The sequence below is a fragment of the Prinia subflava genome, chromosome 5 (assembly GCF_021018805.1).
Source record: "Prinia subflava isolate CZ2003 ecotype Zambia chromosome 5, Cam_Psub_1.2, whole genome shotgun sequence".
Classification (NCBI taxonomy): domain Eukaryota; kingdom Metazoa; phylum Chordata; class Aves; order Passeriformes; family Cisticolidae; genus Prinia; species Prinia subflava.
This window is the reverse complement of record NC_086251.1, coordinates 57,314,440-57,331,538: the sequence shown is the minus strand read 5'-3', so window position 1 is coordinate 57,331,538 and position 17,099 is coordinate 57,314,440. Positions and strand designations below refer to the sequence as shown.

At 45.0% G+C, this 17,099-nt stretch overlaps 1 protein-coding gene across 1 annotated transcript in view; it reads right to left on the bottom strand.

The window, feature by feature from the left end:
• KCNH5 (potassium voltage-gated channel subfamily H member 5) overlaps positions 1-17,099 on the bottom strand; it is a 152,120-nt gene that overhangs the window by 12,587 nt on the left and 122,434 nt on the right. Inside the window, exon 10 of the mRNA XM_063399554.1 lies at positions 15,715-15,911. Coding sequence (XP_063255624.1) covers positions 15,715-15,911 — 197 coding nt within the window. The remainder of the gene's footprint in view (positions 1-15,714; positions 15,912-17,099) is intronic.

The window sequence follows — 17,099 nt, the reverse complement described above, 5'->3', positions numbered from 1 at the left end:
CACAGTTCAGAGCCTCCAGATGACAGCAGGGTGGTTTGAGCTTGGGGCAGACTGCAGGAACGGGGGAAAAGTGCCAGAAGACTTTACAAGCTGCTCTTCAGCCTGATTTTACTTGGAGCAGAAAATCAATCATCAATAATAATATGCAGCAGTAATCCACCACTCCCCTCTCCCTTTATTGGAGGGAGTTGGATTTACGTAGCTGCCATTCGTGCCAGAGGCCAGCAGCAGGGCACAGAGAGGTCGTGCATCACTTGCCCAGGGTCATGGAGCTGTTCAGTGGATCAGCTGGGGGGATGGAACCAAGGTTTCCAACCTAAAGCCTCTATAGCAGGAAAATCCTTACTGCAAAATAGATTAAACATATAAATACATTTCTCAGGATTAAAATAAGACTATTAATGTAATAACAACATTTCTTTTCACCGCTGTCCTGTCTGGTGTGTAGAGTTCTGGATTTGAAATAATTGAAAGGGCTCAACTTTATTTGCAGTTAATTGCTGGAATTAAATCCAGACCAGGACAACTTACTGCTGCAGTTTGTGTTGGGAGAGGGGTGAGGAGGGAGGCAGAAGTATTTCTGTTTATTTAGTGACAATTTTCAGAAGGTTGTTCTTTTTCTTCTAAAGAAAAATATCAAAATCTTAATGTTTGGCTTCTGGCCAGCCCTGCTTGTGCAGTGTTCCTGCATATCCCCAGCACAAATCCACACAGAACACAGGCACAGAGGATTTGCAGAATTCGTGTTTTCTTCTCTGTGTTTTTGCCTCTTATTGCTTTTTGCCTGAACACTAAATGGTCTCACTAAATGCCTAAGAGAGTCTCTCCATTTACAAAGTAATACATCAGCAAAAGAATTGCAAATTGTTCCCCAAATGTACTACTCCCTCCTGTCTGCTTTCAGTGGAAATTTAAATTAATTGGAATCATTATGGTTTTCTTTTTTAACTTAAATATTACTGTACCAGACTATAAAGTGCCTGAAATTTAATCTGAAGTCTTCAGACCTGAAAAAGCATTTTGCAACTGAAAGATTTTTGATTTTTTTCCAATTATATCAATTGGTCCAATAAAAAAATAACACTCGTTGCTATCAGCCTTGCTTCTGACATTGAGAACATTCTACCTGGCTTTCAGAAGCCTTGGTTTTATATGGAATGAGCCACCAGCTACTCTGTTCACTTCATCACTTTCAAGGTTTTGTTAATTTATTGAAAAGCTTTTACAGCAGGAGCTTCAATTAAAACAATGCATTTCCATTGCCATGTGATGTAGAATGCCATCAGTTTTGTTTGGAAGTGGTAAGTCAGAAATTAAGAAATAATTTTAAAAACTCAAATGGAAGGGACAACGGGCAGCCTCTGCACCTAGAGGAGCCAAGACATCATCACCTTTTATTACAAAACAGGGAAGAAAAACATTCTGCTCAGTCACTGTCAGATATTCCTCTCCTGAACCAGGGCTAAAACAGAGACCAGTTCAGTGGAGAGAGTCACCAACTCCAGACTCAAGCTAACTCACAAACATTCCAGTGCTCCTGACTGGAGCAGTTTTAGACTGGTGGATGGGCAGACATTTGTTTCTTTCCCATTTGCTTCTAAATCCCAGTCAAGGACTGAATCTTTTGGGGCTAAAAGTGAGGGCCTGCCTGTGTCACACCACAGGGAAGGGCACCAGGACTCCTTTTGCCCCACAGCAGGGTCCCTCTGCAGAAAGGCACGATCCTAGAGGATGGAGCAAGGCTCTTCTCAGTGGTGCCAAGCAGCAGAAAATGGACAGAAACTGATGCACTGGAGTTCCACCTGAATGTGAGGAAGAATTTCTTTCCTGTGCAGTGACTGAGCACTGGAACAGGTTGCCCAGAGAGGGTGTGGGGTGTCCCTCACTGGAGATATTCCAGACCCATCTGGACACAATCCCGTGCCCTGTGCTCTGGGATGGCCCTGCTGGAGCAGGGAGGTGGGACCAGATGAGCCACTGAGGTCCCTTCCAACCTGACCCAGCCTGGGATTCTGTGATTCTCTGATGAGGCTGCACTCAGAACTGCTCTCATCTGTCTCTGTTTCCAGCTCACACTGCACTGTGGTTCTGTGCTCAGCCAGCCAACCATGCCAAAATTACCTCAATTATTCCTTTTCCTATACAGCCCATTGCCTTATCAGAGAAGACTGAAGTTGTCTAGACCAAAGTCAGGACACTTCTGCCAGTGCTTGCTCCCTTTCTACAGATCTTTTGGATGAAACCCAAGCTCAAATGACCACTGACCATATCCCAGTGTCTGCCTTACCCATGGGATGCCCTGCAAACAAAGCCACAGGGATGCTGCCAAGGGAGAGTGAGTTGGGGCAGTTCAGCAACTCAATCTGTGCTTCTGAACTCAGGGACACAGCACAAAATCCACTGGCAGGGCGACCTGGCAATTCTTTTAATTTGAAATCAAGACTTGGAAAGGATTAACACCTCTGAAAGACAGGGTTAGCCCAGTGTGCAATAGATGTGAAATAACTCAGTTAAACCATTGGGAAATCCAAATTTGACAGGAAAAGAAGACCAAGAGGTTATTTAAACTTTTAATATATACTTAATTTAACTATAGAAAGCTTGGTGAAATAACCTTAAACAGTATCCCAGAGATTCTTCAAGTGAAACATCTCTCCCAGCAAGAGCAAATCTTTTCCCAGTTGGGACCTCTTGGCTGGCAGTGTGTGATTAAGGAGTGCAGGCTGTTGGAACATGCTGAAATTGCATTTAATACGATGACAGCCACTGCTTCAGTGGGGAGGAACCACTCAGGAAGTAAAAAAGACCCAAGACACAAGCATGCAAACATTAAGGAGTATGCTGTCAAGAAGAGATATACCATGAAGAGGATGTGCTACTTTCACCTAAAACTTGTCCTTTTAGCCTTTAGTGGCTGGCATAGCTTTTCCACTGAGGGTGCTTTAGCTCAGGAGACCGATGGAATTACAGTTTTTTAGAGGTATCTGTAATTGTCAGCAGAGATGGGGCCTTCTACTTATGGCATGATCAAATTAAATTAATTTTTAAAGAGCAAAGACCACATTTAAATGACTTTGCTAATGTTTCCTCATACTTGAATGTGCACCAGCAAAAAGCTCTTCCTTCCTGGGGCAGAGAGTCAAGGGAAATCACCCTCAGCTGGGAGAGCAGGAGCAGAGCCATCCACCAGCTAGTGAGCTCTCTGCCACAGCATGGAAACACAGCATCAGCCATGTGAAAATCCAGTGTGCTGCTCCCTGAAGCCACTTGTGCAGAGATGGAGCTGCTGATGGCAGTCATGGACAGCACCACAGGGCTGCCTACATGACACACATACACACACACACACCCTGAGGAGGAAGGGCTCTCCCTGCCCCCAAAGGGACCACTGCATATTTTCCCAGCTCAGGAGATGGGACTGAGGCACTTGGCAAGTGGTGGCTCTGCAGAGCCTTGCATTTATTTCTGAAGGGCATCTGCAGGAGGAAGAGGCAGCACAGGAGAGTTAACTGGTGGGGTTATGGGGATGGCATGAACAGATGGTGTGGTGAAGAGCTATCCCCTTCCCACGTGAACTGCTTTAAATCAATCCCTGGGCTTTCATGGCAATGAGCTAAGGCTGTGCTGTGAAGGGTTTTAACCATCTGACCATATCCTACTTGTGGGTATCAGTCTACTGGCTCTCCACACTTAATCTACTCTTGGGGAAAGCTCCTTCCATTTTTCTCATGTGCTTCTTGGTGATCCTCCCTACTATCTGTACCACAGCCATTGCCTCTTTGCTGGCTGTGGGTCTCTGTAAAGCTCACCAGCACTGTTTTTGTTCCCATCCATGTACTCAGGCACTGACACAGGATGCTCCGTAGGGGCTGAGCCTGCTGTTTTTGCAGCCTTCGCTTATCTCACTGCTCCAGACCTAAACAAATTAGTTTGTAATCCCCAGTATTGTACACTCTGGAAAACCTGGCTTTAAAAGTGATCAGAAATGACCTCCTCATGTAAAACTGGAGTAAATCCCCTCTACCTGTCTGGGACTAGAAGAAAACCCTGTATCTGCACCAATAACAGGTCTTTGCAATCAATAACATTGAGGATTCTGTATTTCCCTGTTTGTGGCCATGCTTCACCCTGTTTACACAGAGTTTGTATTGCTTTCTACCACTCCCTGTGCACACACAATTAATGAAACGCCAGCTGGTGCAGGATAAACACTGCTGCAGGGATGTAAAAAGGCACTACACTAAAGTACAGATCTCTACCTCTGTTATTTTCCATCTCAGATGCTGTGTTTGCCTCCCAGAGCTCCTTTCTGAGCTCAGAAACTTTGGCTAAAGCATCTCCCTGTTTTTCTCTTTGATTTTTTTTTCTGATGTCCAAAAAATCCAGCTAACCCCAAGCCTCCCATACAAGACAGCAGCTCTTCAGCCACCTTCTCCCAGGAAGGCCCTGTCCAGGAGGCTGGCTCTCCTCAGTGGGGTTTGCCACTCGCCTTAGATGCTGGGGGATGCCTGCAAATGTGCAACTGTGTCAGATGTTAAGACCATGAAGGTGCTCAAAGGGCTGGAGCACCTCACCTATGATGACAGGCAGAGAGAGTTGGGCTTGTTCAGCCTGGAAAAGGCCCCAGGAAGAGAGACTTGAGAGGCCCTTCCATTATCCAAGGGGCCACAAGAGAGCTGGAGAAGGGCTTTTGATGAGGGCATGCAGTAATAGCACAAGGGGAACTGGCTTTATACTGCCAGAGGGTGTTGAAACAGCCCTCTTATTACAGGGACACAATCTTCTTATTTATCACAGCATGAAAAGAGCCCTGGTTTATTCCTCTTTACAGCTCAGCCATCCTGATTGCAACCATTCCCTGACTCTGGCTGCAGCAAGCTCCTGCTGCAGGTTTCCCTTGCAGCCTCTGACTGCTGGTTATTTCCTGCTGAACTCTGCCTGCAGGGATCAGTGTGCAGAGTGTGACTGCAGGGATCAGTGTGCAGGGATCAGTGTGCAGGCTGTGACTGCAGGGATCAGTGTGCAGACTGTGACTGCAGCTTTTACCCAGCTAGACTGTGACTGCAGCCTCCAACAACAGGCTCTGACTGCACACCCAGATTGACCTCACAGCAGAGACTCTCTCCAGGATCCTGATCCTTCTTTCCTGATCCACCCCAGCTAACCCACTCCCTTTTATCACACTTATCTTTACTGGATATGGCTGTGACTCATCAGGGGTGAGGCTGTATTGGATAATTAACACAGATATTACTTATCAGGCACGTGGCCACCTGTATTCCCTTATCCTACAAGAGGACAGGTTTAGATTCAATTTAAGAAAGGAATCTTCCCTGTGAGGATGGCACTGGCACAGGCTGCCCAGAGAAGCTGTGGATGTTCCATCCCTGGAAGTGTTCAAGGCCTCACTGGATGGGGCTTGGAGCAACCTGCTCTAGTGGAAGGTGTCCCTGCCCATGGCAAGGGGTGTGGAAATGATCTTTAAAGCCAAACTGACCCAAACTATTCTGTCATTCTTTAATTCTATATTCCACCATGGGGCCAGAGCATCTTGCCCTCAAGAAGACCAGAAGGGCTTAAGAAGGATGTTGGGGTTTTGCAAGCCCAGTCTCTGCCCCAGCAGATTTCTTACCATCCCTATTAGCAGCTCTCTGACATGTTGGACTGGATTTGAGCCCAACTGGTCTGGCAGGAAGCTCTTCATGGGACATGTACTACAAAATTTCTAACAAATGCTTTAAGTTACAGCTGATGGTTCATCAGGCTCAGTCAGGCATCTGTTTGGTACATTAATGCATGGCTGCACCGAGCTTGTAAATTATTATTCATGTACTGCTGTACAACATCTTGAGGTTGCTGGCTGGGTCCTTCACTAAATGGGAACAGGGACAATTATTCACACATGAAAAACATGCATGATTCAGTTTGTCCATTTATATTTCTATTGTAGCCCTCCTTGGCAGGATGGCCAATACAGCCTGGGAGAAGGATGGTCATCCATAATTGAGCTGCTCTGACCAACAACTGTTCCATTTAAAAATGGATTTACCTCACACACACGATGGAGATGGAAATTCACTGCAGTGGCACAGAGTCAAGGAAGGCAGAATTGGTGAAAATAGGGAGGTTAGACACAGAAATTAATTACGGAGATGACAGGATGCTCTGTTAAGGTCAGGGACATGGATAAGGAAAACTGGATGTCTGCACACTGAGAGGGAAGCAATGGGCATGAAGGGAAAAGCAAATTTAATCATAATAAAAAGGCTTAATTTCATCTGACCAGTTAGAAATATCCTGATTAGAAATGGCTGTTCTTTGCTACTGTCATGTGCTGGTTGCTTAGGTCCCCATTTTCACATTTTTTAAGGGAGTGTGAAGTGGTTTAGGCTCTCAGAAAAAGCCAGAGCCTGTTCCTGTGGTAACAGGAGTGCTGTTCATAATAAAAAAGAGGACAATGGACTGCTTCCAAAGGGATATGTACTCAGAGAGCACGGAGAGGTGAGTCCCCCTGCTCTGGAGGTACAGTGACTGATGGAAATTTAATATAGGAAACAGTATCTGGCACCTTTTTGGCAGCTGAGACAGCTTTGTGGAGTACTAATAAAAAAAACAATATTCACCCAGAAGTCAGAGGGGAGGTCCCAAAGTTCAAAATACCAAAAGAGCACTGACAGTTTAATTAATGGAGTTAAGAGAATCAGAGCCTTTTATAATTGCTTACACTATGCTCTTTTTTTAATCAGTAACCTACAACTAAAAACTATATTATGGTTTTGTTATCTTCAGGAAGGGAAACAAATTAAGAGCTAGGGCTCTAAGCTCTGAGAAGTAAAAATATGGAGAAAAAAAAGAATTAATAATGTATATACCTTCCTAAACACACAGAATATTTTTGGCTTTCAGGAGGTTGCTGAGAAGTGCAATAATAGGGGTCTCAGCTTATTTCAGGTGCTTCCCAGAATGTCCTTGTCCCCACTGACAGCTATGCCCACCTCTGGAATATATTCAAGCATCTCCTGAATTTGCATTTGCTCCTGCAGACTTTTTTGCATGGGACCTAAACTGACCCAGAGCTTGCTAATCACAGCCACTGGCAGACAATTAAAAAAGGCACAGTCAATCAGCCATCATTAAGTTGGAAGTGACAGGCTGGGTTTTATTTCTAACTAAAACTAGTGGGATTCATGCAAACTTTCTCACAAAGTTCCTCTTGCACTTTGTTTACAGTTTAATACTTTCCTACATGCACTGTAGAAAGCAGCCCCAAAATACCCCAAATGAAAGCAAGGTAAATCTGGGATTTGCAGGACTGCAGTGATTATTATGTGCTGAACCAGCACGATTGGGTATTATTGCATCTGTGAAGTGTGAGCTGAAAAATAATAGATTAATGGATTTATACTTGCACAGAAAAGAAAGGCCTTACACAGGGAGTTTTATTTAGCATTTGACAAGCTATTTATTTATTTGAGGAGCCTTTTTAGTCAAGTCAAGGCAAAAACCTAATAAATGAAATTAAACAAATGAAACTTCTCCATTGCAAAACTGCTGTGAAATCGTTACTGATCATTTCTGGATTCCATTTTGGGCAGAGCCAGACAACTCCCACTTGGATGAAAATGCCCTGCCTGTGCCTTGTGAAGCCCATGGGGATCCACTGATATGATCCCAATGAACAGGCAGAAGTTCTCTTTCCCCAGCCATGGCTTTGGGTGCATTTCTACCAGCATTCCCAGTCTGGCAGAAGAAAGGTTTAGGGAATGAGAAGTCTGGGGTAGAAGCTCATTTTATACCCTCAAGTCATGCTGTGCTGTTGCTAAAATGTCTGGTGTTCAGCTCCAGGAAACAGTGACAGAATTAATCATCTCAGTTCTGTAACATTTCCCCCTTTTCTTGGAGTTATCAGGTTGAAAAAATAAATCATAGATCTACACAGCAATTAGGCTCAGCAGCCCCTGTAAGAAATCCATGGCTCTAGAATAATTGCTTGGAGGGGTGTGAGGTAACACAAAACACCTCTGTCCTCACTTTCTGTGCAAATCCTGCCTGCTGGCAAAAACTTTCTTAACTGGAAATCAAAAATGAAACGGCAATGTTCCTTCCCATTGCACCATGCACATGTCCTCCCCTTCCTTTGCAATGGGAAGAGATTAAAAGCATCAATTTTAATCGATGAGGGGAGGTAAACACAAAATGTTCATTTTTTTAATATTTAGAAGATTTAAAATAGCAAACTTTTGATTTATATTTTTATTAGCAGTCATGTCCCATGCAAGCAATGCTGCCTTGAACTGATATTAGCAGACAGCCTGCAGAATGCTTTCTGTGTCAACCAAGGAGAATATCTTAATTATGGGAGCTTTCTAAACAAGAAAATAGTATTAACTCACAGAAAGCACAATAGCAAACAATCATCAATCTGGATCTTCCCTCTAACACAGCCAGTCACATTTGTGTCTCCCTATGGACACTGCCCATCCCTGACCTTCCTGTTTAATGATCTTTTCACACACAAACAAACCACCTAGATTGCAGATTGCACTGCTCACACCTTTCACTGGGGTAGATCAGCTGAGTGCCTTCAGTGTGCAGAAGGCATCACACCAGCACATAGGATTCTTTTTTCTGCAGCCAGACAGTGCTGTTCAAATCCTTGAATGAGAAGTATGCTAAATTGCCTTGCATTTCTCAATAAAGACCTGCAGACAAACAATGTAAAATGACCTTTTGATTTAGATTCAGACAGGGAAGTTACACATACAGGAAAATAAGTCTACCTCTGTAATGCCAAAAGATTATCAGAATTGAGTTCAATCCTGCTTTTAACAGAGCTGGTGATTTGTCCCTTTTTGCTCCTACAGAAGCATGGTCAGGATGTCTGAGGAAGGTGTTTAACTCAGAGATTATATCCAGGATGGACTATTGGCCTGCTGCTACTCTGGGGGATTAATGTGTCTCTGAAACTCTACTACAGATGATAGTGCAGTGGCTGATCTCTGCATCTGCCTGCAGCCTGAAGGCAAAATGTGCTAATCCAGACTGTGCCGTGAATCCACAGCACACCGAGATCCCAAAGATCCCACGGGATATTCAGTGTTGAGGAGAGAGGAGAGAGGAGGAGAGAGGAGAGAGGACAGAGGACAGAGGACAGAGGAGAGAGGACAGAGGAGAGAGGAGAGAGAGCAGACAGAGGAGACAGAAGAGAGAAGAGAGCAGAACCTACAACCATCATCTGATTCAATTGCCTGACCACTTCAGGGCTGATCACAGGTTACAGCACGATCTTAAGGGCAATGTCGAAATGCCTCTTAAGCAGTGATGGGCTGAGGGTACTAAGCATCTCTGTAGGAAGCCTGTTCCAGTGTTTGACCATCCTCCCAGTAGGGAAATGTTTCTTAATTTCCAGTAAACCTTTCCTGGAGCAGCTCTGAACCATCCCCACACATCCTGTCACTGGATCCCAGGGAGCAGAGATCAGCAGTTCTCCCTCTCCTCTTCCCCTCCTCAAGCAGCTGCAGGGATATGAGGTCACCCCTCAGCCTCCTTTTCTCCAAACCAGACGAGCCCAGAGTGCTCAGCTGCTCCCCACACTCCTTCCAGCCCTTTCTCCTGTTGCCCTGGATGCATTCAAGAGTTTCACACTTATCACCAAGTTCTGCACTCAGCCACGAGTGCAGCCACAGCCAGGCAAGAGAAAACCTCTGTGCTCCCTCTGCTCCTGCAGGGAGGGGATCCAGAGGTGCGACTGCTCCTCATTTCCCACGGACAGAGTGACCTGAAGAGTGCCCAGAGGAGATGAGAGCACAGGAGATGAACAAGGGGCAGAAAGGAGAGGGAAAGGAGTGAGGCACAGGGCAAAGAGCCCAGCTCAGAGCTGCAGAGGTGAGACGGCTGTCCCAGGGCAGCCCTTGCAGCCCTCACTCTGCTCTGACAGCGGTCCCACGCCGTCTGGCACGGGCTGAACTTGAGGCTGCTGCCGTTCCGTGTTTCACTTTTTATACTGCTCTTCTACCTAGCAAAGTCACACACAGTCCTCCAAGGACTCACTTCCTTGCTTTGAATGCCTTAAACTCAAGTCCCCATGTCCCTGAAGAGGGGCAAAGACACAAGGAATTGCTAGGGGAGCAGGAGATGGGAAGGAAGAGCTGCAGAGAAAAGTCTCGCCTCTGATCCGTAATTCTCACTTGAAGGATCTGGGGCTCTCAGTGGCAGAAGGTGGAGGATGGCCTTTACTGGGCTGTCTGGAACCACACAGCTACACAAGGAATTGCTGCAGTATCTGTACTGATAAATTCCTCACATGGGTTTAACCCAGATCCCTGAACAGTTTCTCCAAATTTCCAGCCCAGGATCACCAATCAAACAATTTGGACAAGGTCACTTTATTTGAAGGCTTGGAGTGGGCTCTTCTCACCCAAGCACATTTGACATACAAGTGCAGACACCATCAGAGCTGGTATTAGATATAAATCAGTGGAACAGTCCTTTAGGAAATATTGCAATTGAGCATTAACATATCTGGAGAGAGTGTTGAATGCAATAAAGCTAAAAAATTTAAAAATCTTCAAAATTTTTCCAAAGTGAAAGTCTTTTCATGCATAATGGCAGCTGCAAAGTCTGCCAAGATGTGGACAAATTAAAACCAAACGGATTTTTGAGGGTGTAACTTACTTGGTAGTCACACTAAACAGTCATTAAAGATAAACTATAGGTATAGGACCTAATTTTCTAGGACAACATGTTCATATAAAAGAAAAAAAAAAAACCCAGACAACTAAAGACCAGAGAGGGAGAGAAAAGGCCTGAGACGAGGACGATGCTCTGACTCTTTTCCATGTAAGCAAGTCACTCCCTATGACTAGTGAGGACTGAGTGTAAGCACCAGTTGGTGAAGTGCAAACAGCTCTGAACTTAGTTCCTGCAATCGTGAGTAGCTTAATTCAGAGCTCAAAACCTGTGAAAGTCCTCAAGGTCACCAGAACACAAGTGACCTTCAGGGGCAAGGGCTGATAGCTGAACAACACTCTCTGCCTCTGGCATTGCTTGTGCATCACTTAAACAGCACACCATTGGGAGGGTCTGGAAAATGAAAATGGGGATGGTGAATGAACCTTGGGACAACCTTCACTTTTAGGACACGTGAATGCAGAATTCAACTTAAAATAAAGCTTTTCTCAAAACCATGTGACACAGAACTGACGAGTGATTCAGTCACAAAACCACGTGTGATGCATTAAAACCTCAAGCAAGAACAGGATGGCAATTTAAAAATGAATTATTCTAATCTGAAGAAAAAAGGAAAATAAGGCGTGTGTGTTAACACAGTCTGATGGCTTTGCCAGCTAAAGAGCCCCAGAGATTCAGTGTGCTGGAGGTATTAGACAACATCAATTGCTCACAGTGCTGTCCCTGGCTTTAAGAGCACCACAGGGAAAAGAGCTGAGCCTCCCCAAATGGGATTTCCCTGCCTTAAAGGCACTCACCTCTCCTCACATGTCCTTGGCTCCCTCTCAGCACCTTCCAGGAGCAAAGGCACCCGGGGTCAGACACCAACAATTGTCCTTTTCCCCAGCTGCTCCTGACTCATTCCCCTAACACAGCCCATTCTGCCCACAGGAGGTGACTGTGTGCCTTAAAAGCTCTGGCTGAAATCTCTGCTGTAGGGAAGCACAGGAGAATTTCAGCTGTGATTTCAGGAGAGACAAGATTTCACCTGGGTTTTTCCCCACAGGCTGTGTTGGGCTCGCAGCTCAGCAGAGGTGGTACATTAGCTGGTACAAATGGAAAAAATTATGAGAAAAGGAAAAAAAAACCAGAATGTGGCTGGAGCAGGAGCCAAATGGAGGTAAGGCAGCTCTTTTCCAGGACAAACATCCTTGCTCTGGCTCCTGGAAATAAACAGAACACAGCACAAGTGCAGGAATGAGGTCGAGATGTGGGCATGGACAGCAGCAGGGGAACAAGACCACCCAAGACCCTCAAAGCCTCCCAACCCAATTCCAGGAAGGTCTGGAAGAACTGACTGTGCATGACAACTAACTTGCATAGAAAATGAGAAACTTACCTCCAGGATGGGGAAATCCTAGCTATAAACAGGTGCCCCCAAAAAGCCCAGGCATGTGAGCACCCTACAGCCCTGGACACCCCAGCTGGAGCAGTGCTGGAGCCAGGACTGGTGATCTCTCCTCCTCACCCTTCTTTTGCTTGTTTGCTTGCTTTCATTCATCTCTCTCTTTCTCTGCTCCCTTTCACCCCACTCCTTTATCTCCTTGTGTGCCTACACAAGGAGAGCAGGGACTAACTCATAAAAATCCCCATGCCAAGTGTGTAATTTACTAATGAAATTTAGCAACCATTTTCAGACCCTCTGACCTCTGTGGTTCCTTTCAAGCCAAGATTTTCACCCTGGGTGCTCACTTCCCCCTGACAACTGGATGCCACAGAGCCTCCTAAAAATCACTCAGGACTCCCCTCCTCAGGCCAAGCTCCATGGTCCAAGCTTGCAGAGAAGCCCCCCTCCAGCTGTGTGAAATCTTGAGAGGCACTTAATGAATTAGATATTATTAATATTCTCTTCCAGCATCAGAAGGCAGTAATTAACTCTTTGAAGCCTCATCCCAAACCCTGCTTTATTACTCAACCCTCAGAGGCAGCCATGTAATCTTATTGTGATTTTAAAGAGTATCTTTTCAGAATAATTATTTTCCTTGATTAAAAAAAAATAAAAAAAGTTCAAAGTCCTGGTTCTGCCTTGGAGTGTGCATTAGTGATGCCAGACATGCTGTAAAGATATCAGAGCACGAAACATGATATGCTGCAATGCTTTTGCTGAGCAGATGCCTTAAGGAGGTCATTCAACATGCCAGGCTCTAAATGCTATTTGGGAGTGAGAAAACATTATTTTCCCACTTCAACAAGACTTTAGCTTCCCTGTCATGTGGAAATAACCTTTTGTGCTCAGTTCTATTATTAATTTATTAGCCTTTTGAATGTCTAAATGTTTTAGAGTCTATGGACTGCATCAAAGTGCTGGCTGAGGGACAGGGCAGCACAAACACAGGGTGTGTGCACCCAAATCCATGGATGTGTGTTTTAAAGAGCAGACCTGGTGCAAGAACACTTCTGCCTATGTATTTTTGACAGTGAGAACAGCCATTTTCTCAGGCACAAACCCCCAAGGAGTGTATTTATGCCATAATTAAATGTCAAACCTTATGAGTGATGACTATGTGGAAGAAAGTGCTAAGTATATATTTCTATAGAAATCAATTAAAGGAGGCAATTATTTTCTTTCCATTTAAGTTACATGACTCCAGCACAGGCTGCTGCAGCACAGTGCAGCTGCCAGCCCAGCCTCACTGCCTGAACAATTGCTTTCTGTTCACCTGGTGGAACTGTCCTGGATGGCACTGATATTCTCCAGGGATGAACTCAGTGCCAAACGCTTCTGTGATTCCCAACAGGGAATCACGGATCCTTCCAGCAGATAGGAGGTTTGAAACAATCCCCTGAATAACTTTATGTAACAGGACTTGGACTGTGTCCCTGGTGTTGAATGTAGCATGATCTAATTTGTGCCCAGGAACAAAACACGGAGTTTCTGCATCTGACTGCAGTGCCAGGCTGCTTCCAAAGCAGTTATTGACTGAAGCTCCAGGAGACAGGAGGAGTTCATCTCATGTGTGTGAGGTATTTAAAAGTTAGTGATCATGGGCTCTGTGAAATTGAAAGGGGGTGGTTTTCCCATCCCAGACTGGGCACCAAAGAGGGGCCAGATGATTTTCTCCAGGAGGAACCATCCCTCATGGGCTGTGGAGGTGATTGGTGACTACCCTGGACACCATCATCTTATTTTTAATGAAATTAACTCCACTCTGCATGTCCCACATTGACATGACCCTTCCTGGACTCTTCATCCACTCTCACGTACTGCCCACACATTCCCCAAAACAGCATTTCCTTCTGCAAAATCTAATATTTCTTTAGGAATGTTGTTCCTTCTCACTGGGAGTCACTGCCCCCGTGTCAAAGTCCATGCACCTGACACTGAGCTAATCAGCAGGGATCTCTGCTGGGAACCTGAGTTCCATGAATTTTTCCACCTGGGTGATTCCCCATGGCAGGGCCCTGCAGGGAAACCAATTTCCCTTAAAAAAGGTGTGTGTGAGAGAAGAAATTCTGTGACAACTCAGCCAGGAGGCTACTCCTCATATGCATCCCTGGACTGCAGAGCTGAACTCCAGCACACTGCCCTGTCAGGAATAGCCATGTCCATGTCTTTCTCAGGAAGCCAGCTGGAGTGACAGGTTCACGGTTTTAAGAAGGAAAGAATAAATTTTTGTACAATGTATGAGGCATTACCTTGTCCCAGGAAATCACCATCAGCAATGCCTGAGCAGAGCTGTCATTGCAGGGCTGTATCTGGTGAGGGGGCAAGGGGGGAATGCTGAAGTCAAGGCTTGGAACACTTCTTATCAACAGAGGAGTGATAAGCTAGGGACCATGAGCCAGCTTTCAACCCCAAAACCCTCCTTCAGGTGTGAAGGGGAGCTAACAACCTTCCAGGCAGAGGTAAGCTGACAAGCTGGAACCAAACCTGATTATAACTCAGCTCTTTCAGCTCCAGCACAGACAGAGGGGCACTGTAATCCCAGTGCATCTGCTTCTTGCCATGGGTATTTCGTGCCATACTTGGGGTATAAATGAGCACAAAAAATGAAACCTCCTCTGAAAGCAGCATTTGTATGATGCTGCAGTGGCTAGAGAGAAATCAGACTTTTAAAAAGTAAAATTCCAGTTGTATTGAACTGTTACTGCAGAGGCTGAAATTGTCTTGTGAAATACTGAGGTAGCCTTGGTACATTATCAGGTGAGATGTCCAAGGTACAGCTGCAGAAAAACGTGTTTCAGCAGCTAGAGGATCACAGCTAATGCTCAGTAATCTATAAATCATTGTTATGAGATTTCTCTATGCAAATGAAATTTATATAACCCTCATCAATCGTAAAAAAAAATCATAAAGATGAAATTTTGCAGCCGCAATGTGAATTAAAGGATCCCTTAACCTGTTTTCAAGATACGTCTTTATAGCTAATTAATTTTCAGATGGAGTGTTCTTTGAAAGAACTAATGGATAGTGAGCATTGCTGATTGATTATAAAATGAGCAGGGGGGTTTAAGAAGTGAGCTGTGAATGTAAAATCACTACCCAGCTTTATTAACCTTGCCATATTAAAAATCTAGACTATGCAACTGCTAGAAGCAGGTATTAATACAGTACCTTTAATGAGGGTGTTTTATTTATTTAACATTAATATATTTCTCTTAGTTGGTCTAAATCATGGGGGTCCATTAGATTGTCCTCTGAACTGTGTCTTAGAGACTTCAACTTTGACAAATCGAGGATCTGGATTCTGTAAAACATAACTTTATACATTTATGCGATGGGGTGGAAAAAGCCCAACAAGATGAAAACCAGCAACTATGAAGAAAAAGAAATGCAATTCATATGTCATCCTGCTAGGACTGCCCTCCAGAGCTGCAAATCTACAGGTAACTTTTATTGAGCCATCATTACCAGCACTGACAGCATTTACAGAAAGGCCACTCAATCTGCAATGACCTGAAAACATCAGGAGGAAACGGGGGGGTTGTTAAACACTGCCAGCACCTGAAGGACTGGTGAGAGAAATGGGGAAATAAAGAGCTTACCCGCTTCCTCAGATTGCAGGTGAGCGTGAGGTTCCTGGAGAAGGAGTTTGCAAAAGCCGTGTAGAAGTCCAGCACCTTGAGCAAGGCCTCTCTCTTAATTATATGCAAATCGCAGTAGGTCAGGGCCCGCACGTTGGCACAGGCGTGGGCCAGGCTGGTTTCCTTCCAGAAGATGTCACCAAACACGTCACCTTTACCTGAAAAACAGCAGGGCAGGTTTGCTAAAAGGCAATGCTCAGAGTTTTCTCAGCACACAGATGATTTTTTTCATAACCCGCCTTACGCTCCGAATTATCCCGACGTGAGCTCCCGGCCATGAAAACTAACAAGGGCAGAAGTTTTAAAATTATCTGGGGTACTTGAGCATCCTTAGCAGTAGCCCCAGGTTTTTGAGGTATTTATAGATTGCTCTGTGAAGTGTCACAAAGCACAAGAGCCGGATTGTAAAGGTCTCCTTTGCAGCTGAAGATACAAATAATGGATTTTTCAAAGGCAGCCGAATGTAATGAGCACTTAACTAATGTTCAGGTGATTGAATATTTCAGGTGTCTGTTCCCAAGTGATTTAGGAGTCCTGCTCTTACAAAAACTTCAGACAGGAGGTTCTTTCACCCACATGGCTCTACAGTGAGGGGCAGGAGCCAGCTTCCAGGGCCCAAGGACCACATTCTAAAGGACATTTTAACATTTTTAATTCAGTGTCAGTGGTAACACTCCTTCTGGGAAACCCACCAAAAGCCTCACTGAGACGTTTAACCTTGAAATAACCACTTCTAAATCTTAAACACATCCAAAAGTATAGTTCTAAACCCAGATTCATCCATTTAAGTAGAGGCTTAGGTTTAAAGTCTGTATTTCAATGTTTGCTGAGTAAGAGAGGGTTTGACACCTGAGACACCTACGTGTATAAATACCTTCAACCAGAGGGGAAGATTACACCTGAAGGCTACTTCTGCACTGGCAGGCAGTGTAGCAGAAGAGCTGACTGAGGACTTGGGAATAGCTGCAGTCCAGTGCCATGGACAGGAGAGCTCCAGGGACTGGGAGTGCTCTGCCTTAGCTCAGTTTTGTTTCCTCTGCAAAGAATCCACACCTCCCACACCTGTGCTAGACACCCAAGAGGAGAGGAGGATGAGGACACCAGATTCAAAATCACACTTCTGACCCAGCCAGAACCCCAGCATGGATGCAGATTGGAGATGCTCTCAGGTTTGGACTTTCTGGGTGTTCTGAGAAGAGGCAACACAAAATACATTGTGACATTCCAAAGCTGCCTCTTGCTGCCTGGCCATGGGCTGGGCAAGGACCACGGTGTGTGGTTTGTGGCTGACACCTCCAATCCTGAAGCAGAACCTGTGGTACAAAGGGTATTTTTTGTTTCAGACC